A 27,372-nucleotide genomic window follows, 5' to 3' on the forward strand; every position below is an offset into this window, starting at 1 on the left:
CATGTAGCAGGGAGAATACTGTAAGAGACAGAGGGGTGCAAGTTTTTTTTTTTTTTTTTTTTTGGTCCCTAAGTTCATGAAAGTTTATACTTAGAATTCTTTTAAGAGATGGTCAACTTTGTCAAATGCTGCTTTCCGGTCTAAATGAGGACAAAATACAGTTGAGTAAAGTCAGACTGATTCATCTGGCAAATCATTTCTTCACTCATTGTTAAGTATAGATCCTTGCAGGAATTTTCAGGTTTCCCTTAGTCCAGAGAATATCCAAGGTTCCCATGCCCCTTATAAATTCTTAAGATCTTTTATAGGAATTGTAGTACAGTCATCCCTTGATATTCACAAGGATTGGTTCCAGGATTCCCTCAGACACCCAGATCTGTGGATGCATACAACCCGTTGCATATCCTCCTGTATAGTTTAAATAATTCATAACCACCTACAGTGTGGTTATTATGAATATTGTTAACCAGTATTTTTTAGGGGATAATGACAGGCGAAAAAATCTGTTCATGTTCAGTACAGATGCTTTTTTTTAAAGGGAATTTTCAGTCAGCAATTGGTTGTTGATACAGAATTTGTGGAACAGTAGGACTGATTGTACTAGTTCTACTGGGCAGAGCAGTGTTCTCTAGTCCTATGTAATCAGAAAAGGCTATGGGGTTTCTATAAGATAAGGTTCTATTTTCTGTGATTTAACTAATAAAACTTTGTTTAAAGATTATATGCAGGGACTGGAGATATAGCTCAGTGGTGGAATGCTTGCCTCATATGCACCAAAAAAAAAAAGAGATCATATGCAATTCACATGTAAATATATACGTATTCCAGTAATTATTTGCATTGCCAGATAGTTTAGTGCCTTTGAACTTCATTGTATAAGAAGTTTTTATAGATTTTTTTATTTATAAAAATGACATCTCACTAAAATTGAAATCAATTTTATATATCTGCAAAACCCTATTTTTAAATATTTAAATTCACTCGTAACTTGAATAATTATGGGCAAGTGAAGCTTACCAGGCATAGTCTTACCTCAAAGTCTTTGCACTTTTTCCTACAGTGCTTTTCCCTATACTTTTCATGCCTATTCTGTAAAGTCAAATTCTCAGAGAAAGCTTTTCTGTCTACCCTGTTGAAGATGGTGTACAAACACACACACACACACACACACACACACACATTCACACACTTACCAGCTTTATTTTTTACTGCAGCACTAATCACTGTTTGAATATTTTTGTTTTCTGCGGTCTCTCTGGCTCCTCCAACTATGCCTAACATATAATATGCACTGAGTAAAAGTTGCTAAAAGAATAAATTAGGGCTGGGGATATAGCTCCTTGTTAGAGTGCTTGCCTAGTGTGCACAAAGTCCTGGGTTCAATACCCAGCACCACCAAAAAAAATTATAAAAGAATAAATGAAAATTTTAAGTGATGAATAATATTTCATTATGGTAGTTAGCCTTAATTTATTTTTTACTTCTGACAATAAACATTTGAGTGGTTTCAAGCTTTTGCTGTTGTTACTTTCAACTGTTCTGTCCTTAAGACTGTGGTATTCTGGGCCTTCCATTGAAGAGGCAGCCTTGAGCTCTGAAATTCTTTTAGGGTCACCTTCCATTGTCTTGATGAATAGCATCTGGCTTCCTTTACCCTCTACTAGTCTCCTTATCAATAGTTTGCTTGGGGGGCTGGGGAGATAGCTCAGTTGGTAGAGTGCTTGCCTTGTAAGCACAAGACCCTGGGTTTGATCCCCAGCACCCAAAAAAAAAAATAGTTTGCTTGGCCAGTGCAAGGTAATTCCAACTTGGGAGGCTAAAGCATGAGCCAAGTTTAAGGCTAGTCTAAATTTAGTGAGGCCCTAAGCAAATAAAAAGGACTGGGGATGTAACTTGGTGGTAAAGCTCCTCTGGGTTCATTACCCATTACCCTCTACCCCCCACAAAAAAAGTTTACTTGACCAAACCCTTTGTTTCATCTCTAAGTATGCTTTTTATTATTTTTTCTTTTTTTTGGTACCAGGGATTGAACCTAGGGGCGCTTAACCACTGAGCCACATCCCTAGCCCTTTTTATATTTTATTTTGAGACAGGATCTTACTCAATTTTTTAGGGCCTTGCTAAGTTGCTTTGAACCCACAATCCTCCTGCCTCAGCCTCTGCATGAGGCTCCACCAATTTGCTAACACCTTGTTTCTCATTTTCATTTGAGACTTCATCAGGTTGGCCTTCACTGTCCAGCTGTTCACAGCCACTTTGATAATCTGAGAAAAATCTATAGCTCTTTTCTTCTGAGCCCTTATTAGAATCACCCTTAATGCACTGTCCATCACAATCTAGGCTTTTATTCCTTTTTTTCCTTTGGTACTGGGGATTGAACCCAGGGCCTAGCACATACCAGAGAAGTGCTCTACCACTGAGCTATATTCCCAGCCCTTTTTGTATGTGTAAGATAGCTTGTTATTAAGTTGTTTGGGCTGGCCTGAAACTTGTGATCCTCCTGTCTCAGCCTCTCAAGTAGTAAGGATGGTGGGCATGTACCACCACACCTAGCCACAATATAGTCTTTTTCCAGTGTTCACTTCAGAACTGTTCCTGTGTTGTCGCGTCCCCTCTGCCCGCAGAGAGAGAGACACGGCAAACGTCTGAAGCTTTGGAAGTTTATTGTACACAGTCTTCCTTCTTTTCTGTCCCCTTCTCTCGCTCTCTTTCCCTCTCCTGCACTCCACTCCTCTCCCGCTCGGCTCTCGCCCGCTCTGGCCGCTTCTTCCGCTTCTCGGCTCTCGCCCTCGCTCGCACTCCCTTCTACTCCCGGCTTCAGCTACACCCGCCGCTGCACCCAGGAGGTTACCAAGCTTATATACACTTCAACCAATCAGGGGAGAGTACACGAGATAAACGCGGACAGCTGCAGGCACAGGATGGGTACACGAGGGGGGCATGCTCTAATCACATCGTTAACTAGCCAATCATTGGAATTCGCTGGTTGTTTACTGTATAGCTGGCCGCTTTTGGCTCAGCGTCAGGCGCCATCTTGACCATGTCTAAGGCTGGGGGCTCTAGAAACCCCGACACTGTGTCTACCCGTTACCCCGTTCAAAAGCCACTTCTGCATTTTTAGGTATTTGTCATAGTGATACCCCACTCCTGGTACAAATTTCTTAGTCAGTTTTACTGGATAATTTATAAAGAATAAATTTATTTCTCACAGTTCTGGAGACTGGGAAGTCCAAAGATATGCCACTAGCATCTCTTTCCAAGATGGAAACTTGAACATTGTGCCATCAGGAAGTAAGAAATGCTATGGTATTCACATGGCAGAATGACAAAAAGTGCACAAGGGAGGAACTCTCATGGCCTAATTACCTCTTAAAACCCTTAATACTACCATATTGGCAGTACCTGAATTTTGAAGGAGACATTAAAACTATACCAGTTATATAACTGGGAGTAGAATTGTTAGCCTAGTGTGTGTGCCAGCATTCAGTTTTATGGGTTGTTTCCTTAACTTTACTATTGTCAGTCATATTTTCTACTTTTTGCCAAAGGAATATATGTAAAAATGATGTGGTAGATTGTGAAATTGAGCAGTGGACTGCAGGATGGCCACAAATTCTTTATGTGTTGTATACATACCTGTTTTCAATGTGATTTCATTTCTAGTGTCTGTTATTCCATCTGTTGAGTCTGTACTTGACTTTGTTTCTTGCTGTGGCCAGTGCAGCATTCGCAAGAATGACAAAGGCACAGGCTTGAAAAACGGGCTTGTCCTCTCTTATTGCTCTTGGGAGCCTTGAAACCAACTGGAGAAGAGAGGACCATGCAAAGGAATCCCAGCTAAGTGACGTTTGCCAGCTCAAGAGCCAAGCTTGTCCAGACTAGTACTATATAACCTAACCGTCTGGGTCATGATAAATATTAAATAATTTTTTAAGTCACTAAGTTTTAAGACTAAGATGTTATACACTATTGGTTATAAATGAATCTCATTGTGATCTTTAACCCAAGGCCTCACACGTGCTGGGCAAGTGCTATACTGCTAGCCACCTCCTCAGCCCCTCATTGTGATCTTGATTTATATTATTTGATTTCAGTGAGGGCAGGGTAGATATCTTAATTATTAGCCATACATAAAATTCTTCTTAAAACCAGGCATTTGGATTATACACACCTGTAATCCCAGCCACTCAGAAGGCTGAGGCAGAATGATAGCAAGTTTGAGGCCAGCCTAGACAACTTAGTGAGACCCTGTCTCAAAATAAAAAGGTGTCACACACACACACCTCTGTGTCATTTACCTGTTTTAGTTTTATAGTTATTTGTCTTTTTCTTGACATTACTGATTCTTTATATAATCTCTCTTATCCTTTATAAGTAATATGTTTCTCTGGTTTATCTTTTCATTTTCTTAAGATGCTTGGGAGGAATTTAAGTTTTAATTTCAGTTTTCCAATTTACCAGTCTTTTCATTCGTGGACAGCTTTTGGTGAATCTGAAGAAATCTTTTTCTATCCTAAGACAAAGTTGTTTTTTTTTTTTTTTTCTACAAGTTTTGCTTTAAACTTTTGTAAATCCTTCATCTATTTGAATTTTTTTTTTTTTTTTTTTTTTTTTTTTTTGCATGGTTCAAACTTGGGAATCCAAATTCTCTTACCTGGATAACTGATTTTTTCTCTATAGTTTATCATATATTCTCTCTTACACTAAGTGTTCTGTCTTGCCATCTCTATAATATAGAGTTCCAAATGTTCACCTGTACACTGACATAACACTGCCTTCATTTATTATTATAGCATTGTGTGTATATATGTAAGTGTTTTGTCTAAGTATGCAAATATTTTCTCTCGTGGTGTGGTTTACCTTTTTTTTCCTAAACAATGTATTTCAAAAGGCAAAAGTTTCTAGTTTGGATGAGGACCAGCTTATCAGTTCTTTTCTTTTATGTCCATGTATTTTATAGCCTAAGAAATTTTTGTCTACTACAAGATTGCAAAGATTTTCCTCCTGTTTTTCTAGAAGCTTTACAGTCTTACTTTTTACCTCTAGGTGTATAATCCCTTTCAAATTAATTATTGTGTATAATGAGAAATAAGGAAGGACAAATGTTGGTTTTCTAAATAAGACTCTTCAGTTACTACTATATCTTTTGTGTAAAAGACTTACCTTTTATCATTAAATTGCCTTGTACCTTAGTTGAAATTAGTTGTCCCTACATATATGGGTCTGTTTCTGTATTATCTCTTCTGTTCCACTGATCTATGTTCATCTTTTTACCAAAACTACACTGTCATGATTACTATAACTTTATAGCAAGTTTTAAAGCATTTAGTACAAATCCTCCAACTTTGTCCTTTATCCAGATTGTTTTGGCAGTTCTAAGTTTTTATATTTCTATATAAATTTGAACTTATTATTCTTATTTAAAAGTCTAATCAAGGACATGAAGTGACATTCCCAAGGTCTTACAATCTCCCAACTCTAGTATTACTTCCCCTATAAAGTTGTTTTTTTTTTTTTTTTTTTTTTTTTTTTTTTTTTGCTGGGGATTGAACCCAGGACCTTGTGCATGCTAGGCAAGCACTACCAACTGAGCTTTATCCCCAGCCCCTATCCTAGTTCTTCACCTTGCTCTTATTTCCCTATCTTTTTGGTGAAGACTGCACTGGTTATGAAAAGCTGCTTGAGCATTTATAAGTGGATTTAAGAATAAATGACAAAACAGGATTTTCAATATGTAATTTTAAAAGTTGTGTGTTTTCTCCATGAAAATAAAATCATGTGTTCACAAAAAGAACAATAAAATGACATTTTTACATATTGGAATTTAGATGAAGAAACCTTCTCTAAAACCTGTCAGTCCCTCATAAATAGAGACCCTAAAGTCTTCCAAGTTGTGTCTTTCTTTATTGGGATTTTTTTCCTGAAATTTCACTTAATTAAAAATTAGATCTGGGGCTTGAGGTAGATAACTCAATGGTAGAGTACCTGCCCAGCATACACCAGGCCCTGGGTTTAATCACTAATACCAGAAAAACAAACAAAACCTCACATATTTGATCTAGAACAGTGGTCTTTTCATTGATTAGAAGCTTGTGATAAGTTGAATGTATTTTTTTAAAGTTGAATTTATTTTACACTTGACTATGTTGAGGAACAGTTTAGACCAGAAATATGTAACCTCCTAACTGCAGACCCAGTATTGGAAGATTTATGGAGATTTTGAATGCTTTGAAATTGTATCCTGATTTGAGGTTTTAATTTATCTTAATTCCCCAAGATTTTTAAAAGTTCAAATAGATTCAAGGAATTTTTTCATACTTTCCCATTCAAATCATCACGAATCTTAGAAAATTCATTTTCTAACTGGTACTATCTTGTGATAGATACTGTTTCTGGCTCAGAAAGTCATATGATCTGATAACCACTCTGATATTGTGCATTGTATTTGTGCATTGTGAGGCTGCCTAAAGCCTCACTGGTCAAGATACATTAGATAGATTGTTTATTCAATTTTTAAAAATAAATTATAATTTCTTAATGTTAATCATTTTTAGGAAATCTGTAGCTCTTTTGGAGTAGTTGTTTGTACTAAATAATCCAATTAAGGATAGATACTTCTGAAAGAAAGAAAGGTTACTAAAGGTGTCATACTTAAATTGCTGTCCTTGTATGTCTTATATGAAAAACATTGTTAACATTAAGAAAGCCAACTTAATATTTTTATGAGAAAGTAGAATTCATTTGAATAGATGATTTTCTTTAAAAGGCATAATATTTGGTTTATTTTTTAACAATGTTGCCAAGAAAATTAGAATCAGTGGTTTCACTGCTCTTACTTTCTTTTTTTTTTTCACCTTGTTAACTCTTCCAACAACTGTTACATTACTCAGGTAGTTGCTATTATTGTGTCATATTTAAATGTTTGGGTTTTGCTTTGGAGAACTAAGTAATTTAGCTTCACATTGTTTTTGCATTACAAGTGTGGCTAATGTTTAAAATGAATGGAGTATTATAATCTTAGCACTGGATGTACAGCCTACAAAGAACCTTTGTAAGATGGTTTTATCAGTGCTTACTAAGCATTTCTGCCAGAAACAAACAGAAATACTACATATTTTTAGTTTTAACCTTTTATTTTAAATGTTTCAGCTCCTTTTAAAATCTAGGTATAGCCTTTAAAAGTATTTCTTTTGACTAGATCTGTGTTCTCAATGAAAATTATTTGATATTTGAGTTATGCTTCTGTCATATTTGTTTTCTCACCTTATCCACAAATTACATCACATATAATGTACAGTTTATTTTAACAGCCTCATTCTTACAAACCATACATCTATTATCACAGCAAGTAAGTTCCACTGAAAATCAAGACTATATGTTAGATTCCTGTCTGAGAACATTTCATTCTTTATTTTTTATTTTTATTTATTTATTTATTTTCTACATTTCATTCTTTTAAACAGACTGGGAATACTTTGGATTTTATCCTGGATCCAGGAATCTGATATTTCATGACAAATTCCCAAAATTGATGCTATCTTCATTGAATTATAAAAAGCAGCTCTTCTTAAAAATGATTATTTTAGATTACCCTCACTATATAGATTAGAGCCCTTTTACCCCATTATAATATTTAGCAGATTGTCCTTTTGGTACTTTTCAAAATGTTCAGATGAATGAAAATAATTCATTTTTATAATCCAATATAAAAAACTAAGATTTTTCTGATTCTGTGACTGCTTCTGTTACATAGGCTGTGGGAACCAGTTAGGAAGACTCTTATATATTATAGAAGTTTAGAAAGCAAGTGCTTATCCGTGAATACTCAGAGTGGTATTTGTATAATTATTTTTGGGCATTCATGACATTCATAAACAGGACAGGAAAAAACTAACATTAATGCCTGCTGTGTGCCAGGCACTATGTGAGGCATTTATATATTATTTTTCTTGAAGTGGAGAAGCCAAATTACTGACAGTCTCAAAGTAAAACAAAAAAAAAATTAAGGATGACATGAAAATTGTCATGGAGATAATATACAAATATGCTCAAATGTAAAAACTTAAATTACTTACCCAAGGAGACATGACTGCTAAGTGGTGGTAAGGAATTTTTTTTTTTTTTTTTTGGACTGGACTGGGGATTGAACACAGTGCTGGTTAATGACTGAGCCACATCCCCTACCCCTATTATTTTTATTTTGAAACAGGATCTCATCAAGCTGATGAGAGCCTTGCTGAGTTGCAGAGGTTGGCTTTGAACTTGCAATCCCTCTGCCTCAGCCTCCCAAGGCACTGGAATTACAAACATGCACCACTGTGCCCAGCAGATTTTTTTAGCTATTAAAAAATTAAAACTACTTTGAACTGGGAAGGCAAATCGAATTAGAATAAGGGGGATGAGTTCAGTCCTCAGTGTGGAATACAAGTGAAATACATAGTTAAAATGCATCTTGCCCTGATATGGCCTCAAGTTAATCAGGATGTATTGATAGCTTTCAGGTACCAAGTTGTTCCTTTTTCCCTATAAAATGGGTCATTTTATAATGATGATGATAATGAGATTAATAGTGTGTCAATATTAGATTAAGTAATCACTCTTGCAATTTGAACACAGGTAGCAAAGTATGTAGTATTTCCTGGATAAAAAGTAGATGTTCACCATCTTTAGTAATAAGAGCATGCAAATCAAAACTACACTAAGATTCCATCTCACCCCAATTAGAATGGCAATTATCAAGAATATAAGCAACAATAGGTGTTGGAGAGGATGTGGGGAAAAAGGTACACTCATACATTGCTTGTGGGGTTGCAAATCAGTGCAGCCACTCTGGAAAGCAGTGTGGAGATTCCTTAGAAAACTTGGAATGGACCTACCATTTGACGCAACTATCCCACTCCTTGGCCTATACCCAAAGGACTTAAAATCAGTATACTACAGAGATACAGCCACTTCAATGTTCATAGCTGCTCAATTCACAGTAGCCAGACTGTGGAACCAACCTAGATGCCCTTCAATTGATGAATGGATAAAGAAACTGTGGCATATATATACAATGGAATATTACTGAGCTATAAGAATAATAAAATTATGGCATTTGCAGGCAAATGGATGAAATTGGAGAATATCATGTTAAGTGAGATAAGCCAATCTCAAAAATCCAAAAGACGAATGATCTCACTGATAAGCGGATGATGACACATAATGGGGGTTGGGAAGGGGGCAAGAATGGAGGAAGGAGGGACTGAATAGAGGGAAAAGAGAGGTGGGAGGGATGAGGGGGAAGGAAAAAAATAACGGAATGAATCAAACATCATTACTCTATGTAAATGTATGAATATGCAAATGGTATGCTGTTACTCCATGTACAAACAAACAACATGTATCCCATTTATTTACAATAAAAATAAATTAAAAAAAAAAAAGTAGACTGTCCATGCCATTAAGTCCTCTTAGGACACGTGGAACTTGATATGATGTCAATTTCAGAGTCTGATCCTCAGCTTTGTATTTTAGAAATTTGAATTAGTAAACTTTGCTGAACAAACTTGAGGGTATAGAATTTTTCTAATCAGATTCACAAACCACAAAACTAATTTACTAATAATATTGCAAAGAGAAGCATTCTGTAGATTGAGTACTAACACCTGCTATTTTCAAAATTCATCATTGCTGTAGCATGTATTGGTACTCAATTTCTCTTTATGGCTAAATAATATTTCGGTTTTTGGATATACCACATTTTTTATACCCATTTATCAGTTGAATATGGAATTCAATTCCCAACATACAGTATTTAAGACTGAGGGAATAGATAACATCATTACAACAGAGTGTAAAGAGCACAGTAAGGAGTCTAGGACCAATCTTTGAGGAACTCCAGGAAATAGAGCAGGAGGAGCTATCAAAGGAGTAGCCAGAGAAGTAGAAAAACAGGAGAATATTTCAAGGAAAGTTTTAGTAAAATTAAGAGGCTCAGTAAGATGTGTCCTTTGGATTTGGCACCATCGAAGTCATTAGTGATCTCACAAATTTCTTTTGATTTGTTCAATCAGAAGTCACATTGCAGTGGATTGAGTAGAGATTTGGTGATGAGGAAGTGAAGAGTCTATGTAGGCAACTCTTGAAAACTGCATGGTGAAGGACTGAGAAATAGAAAGTACTAGATAATGCTTATCTTTTGGTGAGAATAAAGAAGGAAAGATTGATACAGAGAGAACTAGATACAAAGAGAACTGAAGAGCTAAGTCCCTGAGAATGTGAGAGGGGATGATATCCAGAATGTATGTTCCCGCAGTGGCCTTTGAGAGATAGAGGACAGTGCCATAGCTATAAAGAAAGAGAGCTGACACAGGTGAAAGTGAAAATATTTGAGTAGGTTTAGTAGTAGAAGTATTGGAGAATTCTCCCTCTGCTTTTGTGTTAAAAAAAAAAAAACAAAAACAGCAGTTGACAACTGAGGAGGAAGGAGAAAATGAGGTAAAATGCAGAAAGAACAAGGAGTGAAGTAGTTGTGAGAAAACTATCAACTTGAAGTTGAGATTTGGCATCTCAAATAATAACTGGCACCTAAAGGGCACTATTGAATGAATAAGTGGATTTAAATTGACTGTACAGTTGTATGATTTTTTTTTTTCTCCAGCTATGTTTAGCTGCTCAGACAGATCTTTTCTTACAGATAGGTGGTGCCAGCATGGTGGCACCTACCTATAATCCCAAATACTGGGGAGGTGAGGCAGGAGGATCTCAAGTTTGAGGCCAACTTTGGCAACTTAGTGAAACCCTGTCTTAAAATAAAAAAAAAAAAAAAAAAAAAATTAAAAGGGTTAGGGCTTATAGTTCAGTGGCAGACCACCCCTGGATTCATTCCCCAGTATCACAAAAAGGTAGAGAATGCAGTGGTTCCAGAGACATTGCAGTTTTGCCACGTTTTCCTGTATGTGTGATCTGGGAAGAGGAGGCAATGGGATTATGTTTTCAAAGGAATTAAAAGCAAGAAATAAAGTAAAATCCTTTGGAGATGGTTAAAATGCCAAAAAAAAAAAGGGGGATGGGGTGTTGGTGGGATACTTTTATAAGCTTAACTGTTTTAGAACCCCAGTGGTTCTTTTATTTTGTTGTTTGGCTCAAATTTGGTTCTAATCATCAATGGTCAAAATGAAAAAAAAAAATTTAATGCCTTTACAAACTTAACTGTGTTCACAACCCCAGCGGTTCTTTCCTTTGCTTGTTTGACTTGGTGTTCTAGTTCTTTCTTTTGGAATGGCCTGAAAATTTTTAAAAATTGTTTTCGTGAGTTTATTTCATTTGTGAAGAAGTAGACTGATTAAAGGAAAATAATTTAGTTCTGTAGTTTATTTCTTATAAAATTCCAGGCTATTATTTTATGTTTTCCAAGAGAATTTTAGAAAAGGAAATGTCAGTTAGCTGTTTTTTTTTTTTAAGCATGTTGTACAAGAACACATTATTTGCTCAAATAAAAATACCTGTTGTAATACCTTGAGAACAAACCTTCAAATAATTGTGTAATACCATTGTTATAAGTGTGATTTCAAATGGACCCACGTTGTTTTGGATAAAACTTTATCTCTCAAAGATGACACTGTGGGAAGGAGCAAATAGGAAGAAATGAGGTCAGCTCTCAGAGTGTTTTGTGGGATGATAAAAGTTTTTAGAATTTTTCTTCATAACACAAACCCTTTTGTACCCTGTTTATCTTTCTATCCCAAATTAATTAAGTTTTACTTACTGTGATATAGATGAATGCTGGCTGTTCATCTCCAAAAGATATTGCCTACAGTGGTTGGTTGAATATGAACCACTCATATTTCATATTCAGTGTTTATAGAAGTTTGTTGTGTGTGTGTGTGTGTGTGTGTATGATGTTGCATATTGAACCCAAGTCCTCACACATGCCAGGCAGTCACTCTTAACACTGAGCCACACCCTTAACCTTTATAGTACTACTTAAATAACTGGAAGGTAGAAAATCTTTAACTCCTTTGTATGGTTTATTTCACATATCCTCAGTTTATTTTATTAGTAAAGTCCAGATTTGTGGGATAGATTTTCATTTTGTAAACCTGTTGTGATGCTCTGATCTTAAGATTTTCACAAAACAACTTTGTCTTTTTTGTATGTGCATGTGGTGCTAGGGATTGAACCCAGGGCCTCATGCGTGCTAACTTAGTCCCCTACTGCTGAAGATATTCTCAGCCCTGAATTTTCTCTTTTAAGATATTGTCATATCTTTCTTGCGGGGATCCTGGAAAGCACTTTATTTATTTGTTTACTTATTTTTTACTATATTGTATTGGAGGTTGAATCCAGGAGCTCCCTTCCACTGAACTATATGGACTTTTTTTTTTTTTTTTTTTTTTTTTTTTTTTTTCAGGCAGGATCTCACTAAGTTGCTGTGGCTGGCCTCAAACTTGTAATCCTCCTGCCTCAGCCTCCCCAGTCTCTGGGTTTATAGGTGTACACCACATGCATGTGTCCTTCTTGTTCTGTAATTGCTTGAGCTGCTTTGCTTTCGATGATATCTTTACAGAAGTTTGACTTAAGTTTGTAGAATCAAACTTTCAGCTTCTGCTTTTTTTTTTTTTTTTTTTTTTTTTTTTTAACTGGGCATTGAAACCCAGGGGTGTTCTACTACTGAGCTATATTCCCAGCCCTTTTATTTTTTATTTTGGAACTGGGTCATTCTATGTTGCCCAGGCTGACCTTGAATTTGTGATCTTTCTGCCTCAGAATCCTGAGTCACTGGGGTTGCAGGATCTGCCATCATACCTTTTTTGGGGGGGAAGTAGTACCGGGGAATGAACTCAGGGGCACTTGACCACTGAGCCACATCTCCAGCCTTATTTTGTATTTTATTTAGTGACAGGGTTTCACTGAGTTGCTCAGTGCCTCCCTTTTGCTGAGGCTGGCTTTTAACTCACCATTCTCCTGCCTCAGCCTCCTGAACCACTGGGATTACAGGCCTGCGCCACCGTGCCCGGCTGCCATCAGACTTTTTCTGAATGTATTGATTTCAGAACTCTCATTGTATTTCCTTACTCATCATCATCTTCATCATTATAACTAGTACATTGTGTTCATGTGAAAAGTCAGGAGGTATATTAGTGTTTTATATATATTACTTTGTTTAATATTTACGATAACCCTTTGTATGTTCCATGTTATCTCTGTTCTACAATAAAGAACCAGTGTTTGGAGAGATTTCCAACTTGCCCAAGTTCATTGATTAGTTACTTGTAAAACATTTTTAAACCTAGATCTGTTAAATTCTAAAACTTATTTTCTTCCTTTTTAAATTATATATTATCTTGCCATCCAATCTTGTTAAAACACTGATTTCATTTTGTTCTATCATTATTGATCTCATGTTCACTTGGCTTTTCAACCAGACTGTCTGTCTTGAGGGCGGGTTCTTCATCTTACTCATATGTAAGCTTACTTTAGTGCCCATTAGAGACTCTAGGAGAATGAACAGCACTGGCATGGGTATGGTAGCAGTGAGGCATGGGCTGTGAAGTGTTTTTCTGGTTTAGATAGTTTCCAGGTTTATTGTTTCATACATTTTCTACCCTTTTGATATATTGGCATTTATAGTTACACAGTATACACATAAACATAAGACAGCACATGGGTACCACTATTTTATCCAGATTTTTCAAACTTTTAAATCCTATAACTACTTACTTCAGTTAATTCAAACCTATGCTTTTTTTCTTGATGTATAATCACTTCTTGGCATTTTAACTGAGATCAAATATATTTTGATATATTTATTTGCACATTGAGAAATAAAGGCAACAAAACAAAGGTATCCACAAATGGATTGCATCTAAAAGAGGAGACCTGCTGTTGCAGTGATAAGTGTATGTTCTTTGTTTCATTTTTTTAGTCTTTCACTTGTTTTCCTGTAAGAGGCATAAATTTTAGAAATAATTATAACTAGATGTTTAGTTAAGGAATAAGATAGTAGCTACTAAAAAACCCATTTCTATATCATATTTAATCAGCTAAATCTAGCATGATACCTGGCTCTTCAGTTATTATTGCTGAATTTAAGGGGCTGGGATGTAGCTCTGGCACTTACCTAGCATATAGGAGGCCCTGGGTTTGATCCCCAACACTGGGGGAAAATTTGCTAAATTAATAGGTGAGCAAACAAGCTACTCAAGTATCTTACTAAGTGATTTCTTGAGTTTCTTAATATAACATCCTTTAAAACTCCTAAATCAGACTTTGAATTCAGAACTGTCACTAAATCAGCTCACACAATAGGAATTTTTTGAGGGTAGTTGTTCATGAGAATCCTTTTTAAGCTTGGAACTGCTATTAAATATAGACATAATGAGTTTTCATAGAAAAGTGTACCATTCTTTTCCTATGAATATATCTGTAGGTTTAGGTAGTTCCTGTTGATGATTTTTTTTTTTCCGTATATAGCGTCATTGAAACAATTCACACAGCATACAATTCACTCATTTAAACTGTACAATTCAGGGCATGAATATGACTCAACCAACTCAATGATCTAGCATGCATGAGGCCCTAGATTCAGTCCCCAAAATGACAAATAATTAAATTAATTAATTAAACTATACAATTCAGTGGTTGTTATATGTTTACCACACTCAATTTTAAAACCATTTTACCACCCAGAAACTCACAACTCATTGACAGCCACTCCACTTTTCTCTCCATCTAATCTTTCTGTTGTGTTCATGCCTATTCTAAACATTTCATGTAAATGTAAATCATATTGTATTGTGACTGACTTTGTTTGTTTAGCATATTTCCAAAGTTCATTGTTGTATCTTGTATTAGTACTTGATTTCTTTTTATGACTGGGTAATGTTTAATTGTTTAGATATACCACATTTTTGTGTCCACTAATCGACTGATAGTCATTTGGTAGTATTCGCCTTTTGACTATTCAGAACAATGTTGCTATGGACATTCTGCCAGATTGTTTTCCAAAACAGCTACGTCGTTTTACATTTCCTCCCATAGTATATGAGGTTCAGATTTCTCCACATCATCACCAACACTTCTTGTTAACTCCATCTTAATATAGCAATTCTAATAGGTATGAGGTTGTATCTCATTGTGTTTTAATTTGCATTTCCTTGATTTCTAAAGGTCTTAGACATTTTTTCATATGCTTATTAACCATTGGCATATCTTTTTTTTGGAGAAATATCTATTCATATCCTCTATTTTTAAATTGGATTTTTATGTTATTGAATTATATGAGTTTATTATATATTTTATGTTATTTGTTTGAATTTTGTGGTGTGGGGGATTGAACCCAGGGTCTTGGTTTTGCAAGGCATGTACTCTTCCACTGGACTATGTCCTCAGTCCTTTCATTACATATTTTATTTAATTTTTTTATTTAAATTTGTATTTTTACAGACTGCATTTTGATTCATTATACACAAATGGGGTACAACTTTTCATTTCTATGGTTGTATACAGTGTAGATTCATACCATTCTTGTAATAATACAGTCTGTCTCATTCTACTCTCTTTCCTTACCCCACCCCCTCCAGGCCCATTTTCCTCTACACCATCCAAAGTTCCTTCATTCTTCTCTCCACACCCCCACCCCCTCCTCCATTACATTTTGTCATCCACTTATCAGAGAAAACATTGGCCTTTGGTTTTTTGGGCTTGGCCTATTTCATGTAGCATGATATTCTCCAGCTCCATCCATTTGCCAGCAAATGCCATTCTTCTTTATGGCTGAGTAATATTCCATTGTGTATATATACCACAGTTCTTTATCCATTCATCAATTGAAGGGCATCTTGGTTGGTTCACAACCTAGCTATTGTGAATTAAATAGCTATGAACATTGATGTGGCTGCATCACTGTAGTATGCTGATTTTCGTTATATATTTTAGATACAAGCTTATAAAAGACATACTTTACAATTATTTTCTCCCATTCTCTGAATTGTCTTTTCATTTTCTTGAAGATGTCCTTTGAAGCACAAAAGTTTTAATTTTGATAACTGTCAGTTGCCTTTAATAAAAATCTGAACAAGTTTTAAGATTGTACTAAGAACTTGGCATTATAACCTTTACTGAAGTGAGGTGCTTTTTGAATAGAAAGATTTGCTTGATTAACACTTGAAGAATGAATGATACGGTCACAGGCAATTTGGTGTTTGGCATACAATAATTTACATGTTGTATTACAATGATTTAAAGTAAAAACTCCCCTATAGTATGAGGTGTGATAGAACTAGAATACATTTTACATATCATAAACATAATTTTTTTTATCTTCTATGCCCATATGTAACTGATCTATGGGCTTGAATCTATGTATCAAAATTTGTGATTTGGTGATATAATACATTTTCCTAGTAATGATGAAAGTACTGTGAAAGATTAAATGCCTGAAGGTAAAAATTATAAAAAGGTAAATTTCAAATAGTGTATATGGTATTAAGAATTAGAAGGATGTAGACCTATAACTTATCAATATTTGAATGTGCTAGTACTTGATTTTCTTATTTGGTGAACAAATCACCTGCATATTTTAATCTGGGAAATCACTGGAATAACTATCTGAAAATATTGAAAACTACAACCTTTTATCATAGTTATATTAGGATTTCTATATAAATTGTTTAAAATTTTGTTTAAACCTTGGTTGAAAAAGGTAAAAAGTGAATTGTAAACACATTATGCAAATGGGTTATTACTGCCTTGATGTTTGTATTCAGTTTTATCAGTCTTGGGTGCAGCAGAAGAATATAACTTATTGCTGGATTTTATTTTATTAGCTCCTCAAGAGTTACTGATCTATGAAATGGCAGAGAATGGAAAAAATTGTGACCAGAGACGTGTAGCAATGAACAAGGAACAACATAATGGAAATTTCACAGGTATAGTATAGATGATGATAATAATGGGAAACCTATTAATTGAAAACTTAGTGTTAACTCTTCTGAAAACTTTTAACACAATCCTTGTAATGAACCTGAAAAGTAATTGTTATTCCCCATTTTCCAGAAGAGAAAACTGAGGCATAGGAATGTTAGCTAACTTGCCCAAGATCGTATAAATGGCAGATGGCAGAGCCTGCTTGTAACCAAATAGTTTGCATTTAAATTATGAAATTTAAAGTACTTTGAATTATAATGCTAAGTTTATACAATGTTCTTCATAGAAAGTGAACCATTACTCTAGTAATGTACAAGAGTACATTATTCTGACAGTAAAATAATTGAAGAAATAATGTTTAGTTGGAACAGAAGCCGGCCAGGTGTTATAGGACATGCCTGTAATCCCAGCAATTAGGAAACAGGCAGGAGTATCACAAGTTTGAGGCCAGCCTGGGCAACTTAGCGAGACCCTGTCTCAAAATAAAAATTTTAAAAAGTCTTAGAGATGGATCTCAGTGGTAGAGTTGCCCCTGGATTCATTCCCCAATCCTGGGGTGGGCGGGGGGGAGATAGACTGAGACAGAAGCACCTAGCCCAGACTTGACACATCCCAAAATGTTTAGTTCTAGTCCAAATTCTGTGGTTGGAATTTTCAGTACAACTATTTAGGATACCCTCTACAAAAGGTTCCTACATCTCTCAGGGGCTGGGGATGTAGATCAGTGGTAGGTAGCTTGCTTGCCCACAAGTCTTTGGATTCAGTTCCCAGTACTAAAGGAAAAAAAAGTCTTACTACTTAATCACAGATGTTGTCAGGTCAGAGACTTTGCAAAGGGCACGCACTTTTCTCTCCTCAGTTTTTCTCTGAATAACACTGATTAAAAGTGGCAGCTGTGGGTCTAAAGTTGTAGGTCAGTGGTAGAACACATGGATAGTGTACATTGGGTTCAAATCCCGGCACCAAAAAAAAAAAAAAACAAAGGAAACTATTATATTTCATCTCCTTTCTGAGCCCCTAGGTATTATTGAGTCTAGACCAGTTGCCATTTCTCAAGATCTAGAACTCGTCAGTGATAACCTGCGACATGGATAAATTTTGTTTCATCCAGTTTAGTTCCAAGCACTCATACTTTGTACCATCCCTCTCTAACATGAGTTAAAACAATTTCCTCCAAAATTGCCATTAATTGAAAGAGAAGAGATAGGCAGATATACAGGCAAACGAAATGCCATTGAGCTTTAAGTAATGGGAATCTACCACGATCCTTAGCTTTCCATTAACGGATTTCAGACAGACTCTTAGTGGGCTACCTGTGTTCATATTAATTGTGTTCCAGAGGTTGCCTCCTCTAGAGAAGAGTTGATCTTACTTAGTACCCAAACTTTTTAAACTTGTATGACCCAGATGTAAATTATATTGTTTCTACTTTTTAGATTTTTGGGGGTGGGGGGGCGTTTGGTTTTTGTTGTTGTTTTTGTTTTGGATGGTGCTAGGAATGAACCAGAGCCCCACATGAGCTCTCATGAGCTAGGCCTCCATTGAGCTACACCATCAACTCTACTTTTGAGATTTTATGTGCTATCTTTCAGATATAGGATGGGGAGGAAGATGAATTTTTTAAGTGATTCAAATGAGTAAGCATAAATGTTAGGAATTAATTTCTGCTACTATTTTTCAGACCCCTCTTCAATAAATGAAAAGAAGAGGAGGGATCGAGAAGAAAGACAGAATATTGTCCTGTGGAGGCAGCCACTCGTTACCTTGCAGTATTTTTCTCTGGAAATCCTTATAATCTTGAAGGAATGGACCTCAAAGTAAAGAGTCTTCTACTTTTATACAAACCTTATTTTCTAATTTTAGAAATGCATAACCATCTCCTACTCCCTGCCATCTGCTCCATCAAAGTGGATTAGTTAAATTTAGAATTTTATCCTAAGAACATATTTAGTTCTTTCTTCTATAATGTGAAGAAAAATAGATTAGGGAATTTAGTTTGAAGAAAAATAAATGATGAAATCCATTTGCTCAGTGGTTACTATACTTGCCCACTGTCTCATGTTGAGTCTTGTAAGGGAGAACACTGAAAATATGATTATTTTTACCTTCAAAAGAAAACCGGCATGTGTGATTAGATACCCTGATTCTGAAGCAGGACAAAGTTCAGGGTACGTGGCACTTTTACTGATAGTTTGAGCCAATAAGAAAGGACTCTGCCATGAAAATTTGTTCTATGTTTAAGCTTAGTACTTGTAAACCTTGCTTCAAGTATCATAGAGAGCAAGTTGAACCTTTACACATCTTAACATTTTCTTGCTTGCCCTTCCAAGTTATCCATACTATTATCTTACATTTTTATTGTACTTAGAATTTATAAAACGCTTTATAACATTTTCATCTCATTTGATCCCAAACATCTACTCCATGAAGAAGTTAAAATAAGTACATTTTAAAAGCAAAAAAAAAAAAAAAAAAAGACAAAATTATACTGGTGTAAAATGTTTTGCTTAAAAGCACTAATCATCTCTAAACCAGGTCCTCGTTGCTCTTTCTTCATTTCTCTTTCTATTTACTCTAATGCTTCTCTTTGAATTAGAAGTGGGATGTAAACAAGATCAGGCTTTAGATAAACGAAAGGATATGATGGGGTTTATGATAAGAAATTGGGTTCTATGCCAAGTGTCTTTCCTTGACTCCTTTCTGCACCCAAACCTACTTCAACACATTATTTAAGAATGATGAATCCTGAAAGTAAGATGACTGAGATTTTTTGTTTGTTTGTTTAAGATTATGGCATCGTCAAGCATTGTGGTTTCTTTTTTACTGCTGCTTGCTGGCTTATAGCTACATATTACGTTGAAGGAGCACATCAACACGGTAGGAGATTTTAACAGTTCTATTTCTAGTTTTACACATTTTCTAATTCCAGAAAGTTTCAAAATGGGACTAGTGTGGGTTCATAGAATTTGTGCCCTCAACATTTAGGCTTAGTTATGTGTTTGGGGTGTGTGTGTGTGTGTGTGTGTGTGTGTGTTTTTTTTTTTTTTTTTTTTTTTTAATCTAGTTGTAAATGGACACAATACTTTTTATTTTATTTTTTTATATTTTTATGTGGTGCTGAAGATGGAACCCCGTGCCCCACACATGCCAGGCAAGCACTCTACCACTGGGCCCCAGCCCCAGCCCCTCAGTTGTATTTTTAATTTCATCTAATAACCTAATATCTTTTTGGGGGGAAATGGGTATTGGGGATGGAACTCAGGGGCACTTGACCACTGAACCATATCCTCAGCCCTATTTGTATTTTATTTAGAGACAGGGTCTCATTGAGTTGCTTAGCACATCACTTTTGCTGGGGCTGGCTTTGAACTTGTGATCCTCCTGCCGCAGCTTCTGGAGCTGCTGGGATTACAGGTGTGTGCCACAGTGCCCAGCGATAATTGATATCTTAATGTCTTAAGACTATAAACTGGAAATATTCTTATATTGTTTCATGGCTGTCAGTATTCTGTTTGGTATCTCTGATTCCTTATTGCCTTTAAATATTTAAATGTAACTTCCCTGACTGTTTAATCAAAGCAGCATGAAGCCTTTTAACTCTGCCAAAGTTTTTATGTCTTCTATAAAACTTTTTATATTTTCTATTAAAGTTTTCTATAAAACTTTTATGATCCAGCCAAACAGGCCTTGTCCCAAGTTGAAAGTTAGGTTTTATATCTGTATTTCCAGCGACTCAGAAGGCTGAGGCAGGAGGATTGCAGGTTCAAAGCCAGCCTTGGCTATTTAGCAAGGCCCTAAGCAATTTAGACCCTGTCTCAAATTTTAAGAAATAAAAAGGAAAGGACTAGGGATGTGGCTCAGCAGTTAAGTGCCACTGGTTCAATCCCTAGTAACAAAAAAATAAGAGGGAAAAAAAAAGAAAGAAAGAAGAAAAGAAAGTTTTTAGGTTTTATTTGGAAAGACAGATTCTTTAGCCTCTGGCGTGCAGGTAAATTACCCATGAGAAAACAGGACATTAAAATAATAAAACGTTGTTCCAATAGGAAATGGTTCTAAAATAGAATCGTTCATACTTTAAAACCGTTTTACTTCTAATCTCAGGAGTTTTAATAGTTTTAAATACATTTCTTTAAATAATATTTAATCTTTGCGGTAGACTAACTTGCTAACTTAACTTGCCAAAAATGGAGAGATTTCTCTAGAAACAAGTTTGGAATTCTTTCAACAAATCTGTCTCCCACTGGACTTTATTTTGTTCTTTTTTGGAAAGCATCATAGGCCAGGCATGATAGTACAGACCTATAATCCCAGTGAGTAGGGAGGCTCAGGCAAAAGAATCCCAAGTTCAAGGTCAACCTGGACAACTTAGTGATACCCTGTCTCAAATTAAAAATGATAAAGGACTAGGAATGTAGTTCACTGATAGAGTGCTTGACTAGCATGTGCAAGGTCCTGGATTCAATCCCTAGTACAACAAAAAGGGGAAAAAAGGTTGGGGCGGGGCAGCATCCTGATCTTTAATATACAAAATTTTTATTATCCCCATTATTAACTTGGATAATCAAGACTGTATTCTATTCACAAATATAATGCCTCCTTTTTACCACTGTGTATTATTGCTTTCTTTAAGTTTTGTAAGTTTTCAATAGCTTTAAAATTCTTATCGTATATAGTAGTTTGCTTTTCCTTTGTCCTCTCAATAGTAAGACCATGTTAGAAGTAAGAGCTTTATTCCAGTTGGGTGCAATTTTTGTCATCTTAGCTATTGCATACTAAAGAAATTAGGCCTCTGAAGAGTTTTTTGTTTTACTATTTTCTTCCTAATTGAAACTTAATTTAGTTGGTTTGTTTCATTGTGGTGGTAGTTTATATATACACATTTCTGTATCAAGAATTCAGAGTTTTCACCTCATCTCTTTCGTTTTTCAGTATGTGCAACGTATAGAGAAACAATTTCTTTTGTATGCCTACTGGATAGGCTTGGGAATTTTGTCTTCTGTTGGACTTGGAAAGGACTGCACACCTTTCTGCTTTATCTGGTAAGAATAACTTTTTAATGAGCAAAGACGAAAGAAAATTTTCTTTTTATTGGTACTTTTCTTTCAGAAGTTAAATGTTCTAAGATTTGTATTACCTTGGTGTTTTGTTAGCATTTTTATCCTTGAATCAGTGCTTAAAGATTGATTTGAATTTTGTTTTGAGTTTCCTTTTGAGTCAGGAATTTAAAAAGAGAAAAAAAAAAAACAAAACATTAAGCCAGTAATGCTATTATTTAAATTAAGTCAGCCAGACGATTTTATTTCTTCTAGATTTTAGAATAATGATTCTCATGTTCACACAATTAATTGTTGCTTTAATACTTGAAGTTAATATCCATGTAAGATTAAGATGAATTTGTACAGTTTACTCTCTGTATTAATCAGCAACAGAGAGATGATGTCTTCCCTCATGTCCTTAAACACCATATACACACTTAGATATTATTTTAATATTTTTATTGAATATAATTGATGAAGTATTACATATATAAAACTAAATGCTTTTTTAAACCCTTTTAACCAAAATATAAAAGTGCCCCTTCTGAAAAAAATCTTTTCTAATTGAAATAAAACAGAGTAAAGTAAGTTTTTCTTATCATTCACAAATATGCCAAAATAATATCAGAGTAGGACTAGGGAGAAAGGGTCAGCAAGACACCTGAGGCACACATTTATTCATTTATCCATTTATTCATCTATTCATCTTTCTGTCTGTCCATTCATCCATCCATCTATTCATTCATTCATGTGGTGCTGGGGATAGAACCCAGGCCTTGGATGTGCCAGGCAAGCGCTCTACCACTGAACTATATATCCCCAACTCCTAGGGCACGATATAAATAGACACTCTCAGGGTCATGCAAGTACAGGGTTGATGAGTAAATACCTCATTAAATTTTTACCTCATTAAGTTTTGTGCCCTAGATGCCTTGCTTGTTTCACTCTTTTCCTGTCCCTGAATAATAAATTGAAAACAGTTCCATATTTGTAAATAGTTTGATCTTCATTGGGGAAAAATGAGTGAAAGAGTGTCACAGTGAAACTGATTACTGAATAAAATTCATCACTACAAACAAATGCAATCTCTATAACTATAATGAATTTATCATAGCAGGTATGATAAGTGTTAAGGAATAATTGTCTGCTTCATTTAGAAGAGTGCTGAATTAATAATCTGAAGACACATTAGAAATTTATCTATAATAATAATTTCTCCAAGTCTATGGGAGTTTAAAACTTGGAATTTTAAGTCAGGTGCAGCACTGCACACCTATAATCACAAGTACTCAGAGGCTAAGGGAGGTTGCTCTTGAGTTTGAGGCCAGCCTCCACAAAATGCCAAGACCCCATCTTTAAAAAAAATAAAACTTGAAATTTTAGAATTATGTTCATGTTTGCTTGCTGCTTTTAACTGAAATATGTACATAAATCCTAGAAAAGTAATCCATATCACTATTTTTCTAATAACTACTACATCCTTAGTAGCATAACATTCATTTTTAAAAGAAGTTGAGGGAGAAGGGAAAAGAAGAAATGGCAGCTTTCAGGATGCCTTTCTGTCCTTATCTCCACCTGTCCTGAGATTTCTTGGGAAAACCAGATTAAGAAACTCATATTAGGGCTGGGGATGTGACTCAGTGATACAGAGCTTGTGTCGCATGCATGAAAAACTACATATAAAAGTTTTGTGGTATTATCAGTGCTGATAATAAACTGAGGTCCAGGATGGATTGAATTACTTTTATCATTATTAGATAAACTGAATCTTTTAAAAATTTTTTTTTAGTTGTAGATGGACACAGTATCTTTATTCATTTATTTTTATGTGGTGCTAAGGATCAAACCCAGTGCCTCATCTGTTTGAAGCAAGTGCTCTACCACTGAGCTACAGCCTCAGCCCCGAATTTTTTTTATTGTTCTTTTATCAGTAGCATTTTTCTGTGAGTAGCATTTAGGATTCTTTTAAATGTCCTAAAATAAAGTATATATAAAATAACCAAATCTGTTTTTTATGGATATTTAATTCTGCCTATTGTGTGGGTGATAGATTGATACATTATTAACTAAAAACCCATAGTTTATATTAAGGTTCACTGTGTTTACAGTTTATGGCTTTTAATAATGCATAATGTTATGTATATATGTAGTATCATATAGAATAGTTTCACATAGAATAGTTTCACTGCCCGAAAAATGTCCTGTGTTCCACCTGTTTATTCTACCCTCCTCCATACTCTCACCCCATCTCCAAACCTCTAGCAATATGCAGTTAAGATTTTGCAGTGTTTTTTTCGTGACTTAATACCTCATTTCTTTTATTACTATTATTCCATTTTGTGAATGTATTACCACAATTGTTTATCCATTTAGTTATTGGAAACATCTTGGTTATTTCCAAGTTTTTGCAATTATGAATAAGCTGCTATAAATGTTTGTGTGCAAGTTTTTGTTTGGAATGTTGAATGTTTTTTTTTTTTTTTTTTTTTTTTGCGGTGCTGGGGATTGAACCCAGGGCCTTGTGCTTGCAAGGCAAGCACTCTACCAACTGAGCTATATGCCCAGCCCTGGAATGATTTTTTAACTCATTTGTGTCAGTTCCTAAAAGTATGATCGGTAGAGCATGCATATGAATTGCTGGTACAGAAAAGTTTGTCCCTTCATATATTAACCTTTTATCTTGCAACCTTGTTATAATCATGTAAGAGTTTCAAGACTTTTTTGACAGTTGTTTAGGGTTTTCCTATGTAGACAGTCATCCTCTACAAAGACAGTTTTATTTCTTCCTTCTTAGTCTGTGTAATCTTTATTCCCATTTCTTATTTTGCTGTATTAGTTCAGTTTCCAATACAATATTGAATAGGAGTTATGAGAGGGACATCTTGCATTGTTCTCATCCTAAGAGGGGAGCTTCTACTTTCTCACCCTAAAGTATGTTAACCTATGTTAGGTGTAGGTTTTTATAGATGTCTTTAATCAAGTTGAAGAAGGGCATCTCTATTCCTAGTGTGCTGAGAAGTGTTTTTTTGTTGTTGTTGTTTGTTTAAATCATGAATCAGTGTTGGATTTTGTAAAAAAACACACACTTTTTTAGACTACAGCAATCAGCAGTAGATCAAAAGCCAATAAAGCACAAACAAAAATATTTAAGTATATAGAATTGGGAAGTAATCTGTTAAACTTCATTTATTTATATAATGGCTTTGATTTTTCAAAATTTTAAAATGTAAACATCTCGATTTTTCACTTTATCATTAAAAGTTCACTTGTTTCTATTTTTTAATTTTAAAAAAAAAAATTGGGGATTGGAAATTGAATATGGGTGCTTTATCACTGAGCTGCATCCCTAGTCTTTTTTATTTTTAGACAGGGTCTCACTAAGTTGCTGAGGCTGGCCTCAAATTTGAGGTCCTCCTGCCTCAGCCTCCCAAGTTGCTGGGATTACAGATGAGTGCCACCATTTATATTTAAAGGTATAATTGAAAGTTTGTAACTTGAAATTCAGATATCCCGGAAGTCCTCATCACTTCTTTGAACATTACAGGGAAGAGAATTTGTTTGAGCCACATAAAATTTCATGAAAATCAACTGGGGAAAAATAACTAGTTTGGACTACCATCAAATTTTGTCAGTTGATTTGAAGACAGCATAATCTGTTTGAAAGAGACCAGATACTAGCCAGAAATGAAAAGTCAGATGTTGTTTATGCCTGAATAGAGGTCGATAGGCAGAAAGGAAGAGACAAAGGAAAGCAAACGGATTTCTTCTCCCCATTGCTCCAGGGTAGTTAGTTGGACTGCTAGATAAGTTGGATTGTTCTCTTAATATTAATGGTCAGCAAATGACTTCAGGAAGACTGCTAATTCCCCCAAACACTATAATTGTTATTGTATGTCTGTGCAAATAAGCATTTTTCTGACAGAAAAGGACCTGTGATATTCTTCAGATTTTCCAAAGAGACTATAATCAGTAAAAGATTAAAAACTATTGTTTTAGAAATTCTTTTCCTATTTGGCTACCACTAGGTGGCACTGCTAATATTACCAATATACTATACTTTATTTGCAGGTTCTTTTCTGTATAAATGTATGTTGTTAGAGTAACTTCACTCAAAAATCAAACCATCAGGGCTGGGGATGTGGCTCAGTTGGTAGAGTGTTTGCCTTGCAAGCACAAGGCCCTGGGTTCAATCCCCAGCACCGCAAAAAAAAAAAAAAAATCAAACCATCAAATGACTCTGCTTAGCTAGGAGACATATTCTATTAATTTCTATACTTCAAGCCTACAGGGCTGGGGTTGTAGCTCAGTGGTAGAGCACTTATCTGGCACACGCAAGGCACTGGTTTCGATCCTCAGCACCACATAAAACAAGTAAATAAAATGAAGGTATTACATCCATCTACAACTAAAAAGATATTTAAAAAAAAAAATCCTACAAATTTTACGTACATCAGACCAGTTAATACATGTGAGTGAAAATGTTTACTTAATATTTTTCCACATTCATTAATTAGTTCAGCAACTATCAGTCTTTTTTCTATTGTAATGTGTTTTTCTATTGTGAGTTATGTCTTCCACAGAGAACATAACGCAGCCTGCCTGTACTCAGGTATAATGCCAAACTGACTAACTTTAATTGCATCATTTTCTTTAATCAAGAATATACAAGTGATCAAAAGTATTTTTGTTATTAAACTAAAATCTTTCATTTCCATTATGAGAGGAAATGGAGCATGTAGATACAGATAACAGTATTTGAATGTCTACTCGATTATTATTAGCTGTGTGATAGTTGACTTATTTCTTTAACTTTTAAACCTCAATTTATTCAATTTAAATGGGAATAATATGTACCTGAAAAGGTGGATAAAATTTTAAATATATTTTTAAAGACATCATAGATTTGGAAGAGAGTAGAAGAATTCCAAGACCAAATATCTAGGTCAAAGAGGATACTGAGAAGAGAGGCCAGCCAGGGACAGGCCCTGATAAACCTTATAGGATTTGGATTACACATTAAAAGAAAGGATGAACTATACATAAATCAGCCCTAGTAAATACTGAAGCTCATTTTTAAATAATCTTACTATCTGCTTAGAATTGCTAATGGCCCAGCCACTCACTAAACGCAAAGTCTGGAGGAGAATAAAATCATCCATTTTCATATATACTCAAGCAAAAGTAATCAGATATATAAGGACATAAATTAATTTCATCAGAAACAAAACTAGAGGGGCTGGGGTTGTGGCTCAGTGGTAGAGCCCTTGCCTAGCATGTGTGAGTTACTGGGTTTAATTCTCTGCACTATACATAAATAAAATGAATAAAATATATAGAAAAAATATATATAGTAATATATGTATACCAATATACATATAAATCATTTTTTAAAAGCAAGAAAAAGGTTGAATGTGCATACATATAA

The 27,372-nt window shown here is 35.0% G+C and overlaps 1 protein-coding gene and 1 non-coding gene across 2 annotated transcripts in view; both read left to right on the top strand.

Annotated features, from left to right (window-relative positions):
* The window catches only part of Vmp1 (vacuole membrane protein 1), a 110,970-nt gene that overhangs the window by 5,518 nt on the left and 78,080 nt on the right, over positions 1 to 27,372 (top strand). Inside the window, 7 exon segments of the mRNA XM_047545289.1 lie at positions 16,812 to 16,913; positions 18,593 to 18,728; positions 19,699 to 19,712; positions 19,715 to 19,744; positions 19,747 to 19,784; positions 21,838 to 21,919; positions 21,922 to 21,950. Of these exon segments, the coding sequence (XP_047401245.1) occupies positions 16,838 to 16,913; positions 18,593 to 18,728; positions 19,699 to 19,712; positions 19,715 to 19,744; positions 19,747 to 19,784; positions 21,838 to 21,919; positions 21,922 to 21,950 (405 nt within the window). The 5' untranslated portion in view covers positions 16,812 to 16,837.
* On the top strand, positions 26,079 to 26,152 carry Trnaa-ugc (transfer RNA alanine (anticodon UGC)). The gene has a single exon. It is a non-coding gene; the product is annotated as a tRNA-Ala (tRNA).

The sequence above is a fragment of the Sciurus carolinensis genome, chromosome 3 (genome assembly GCF_902686445.1).
Source record: "Sciurus carolinensis chromosome 3, mSciCar1.2, whole genome shotgun sequence".
Taxonomy (NCBI): Eukaryota; Metazoa; Chordata; class Mammalia; order Rodentia; family Sciuridae; genus Sciurus; species Sciurus carolinensis.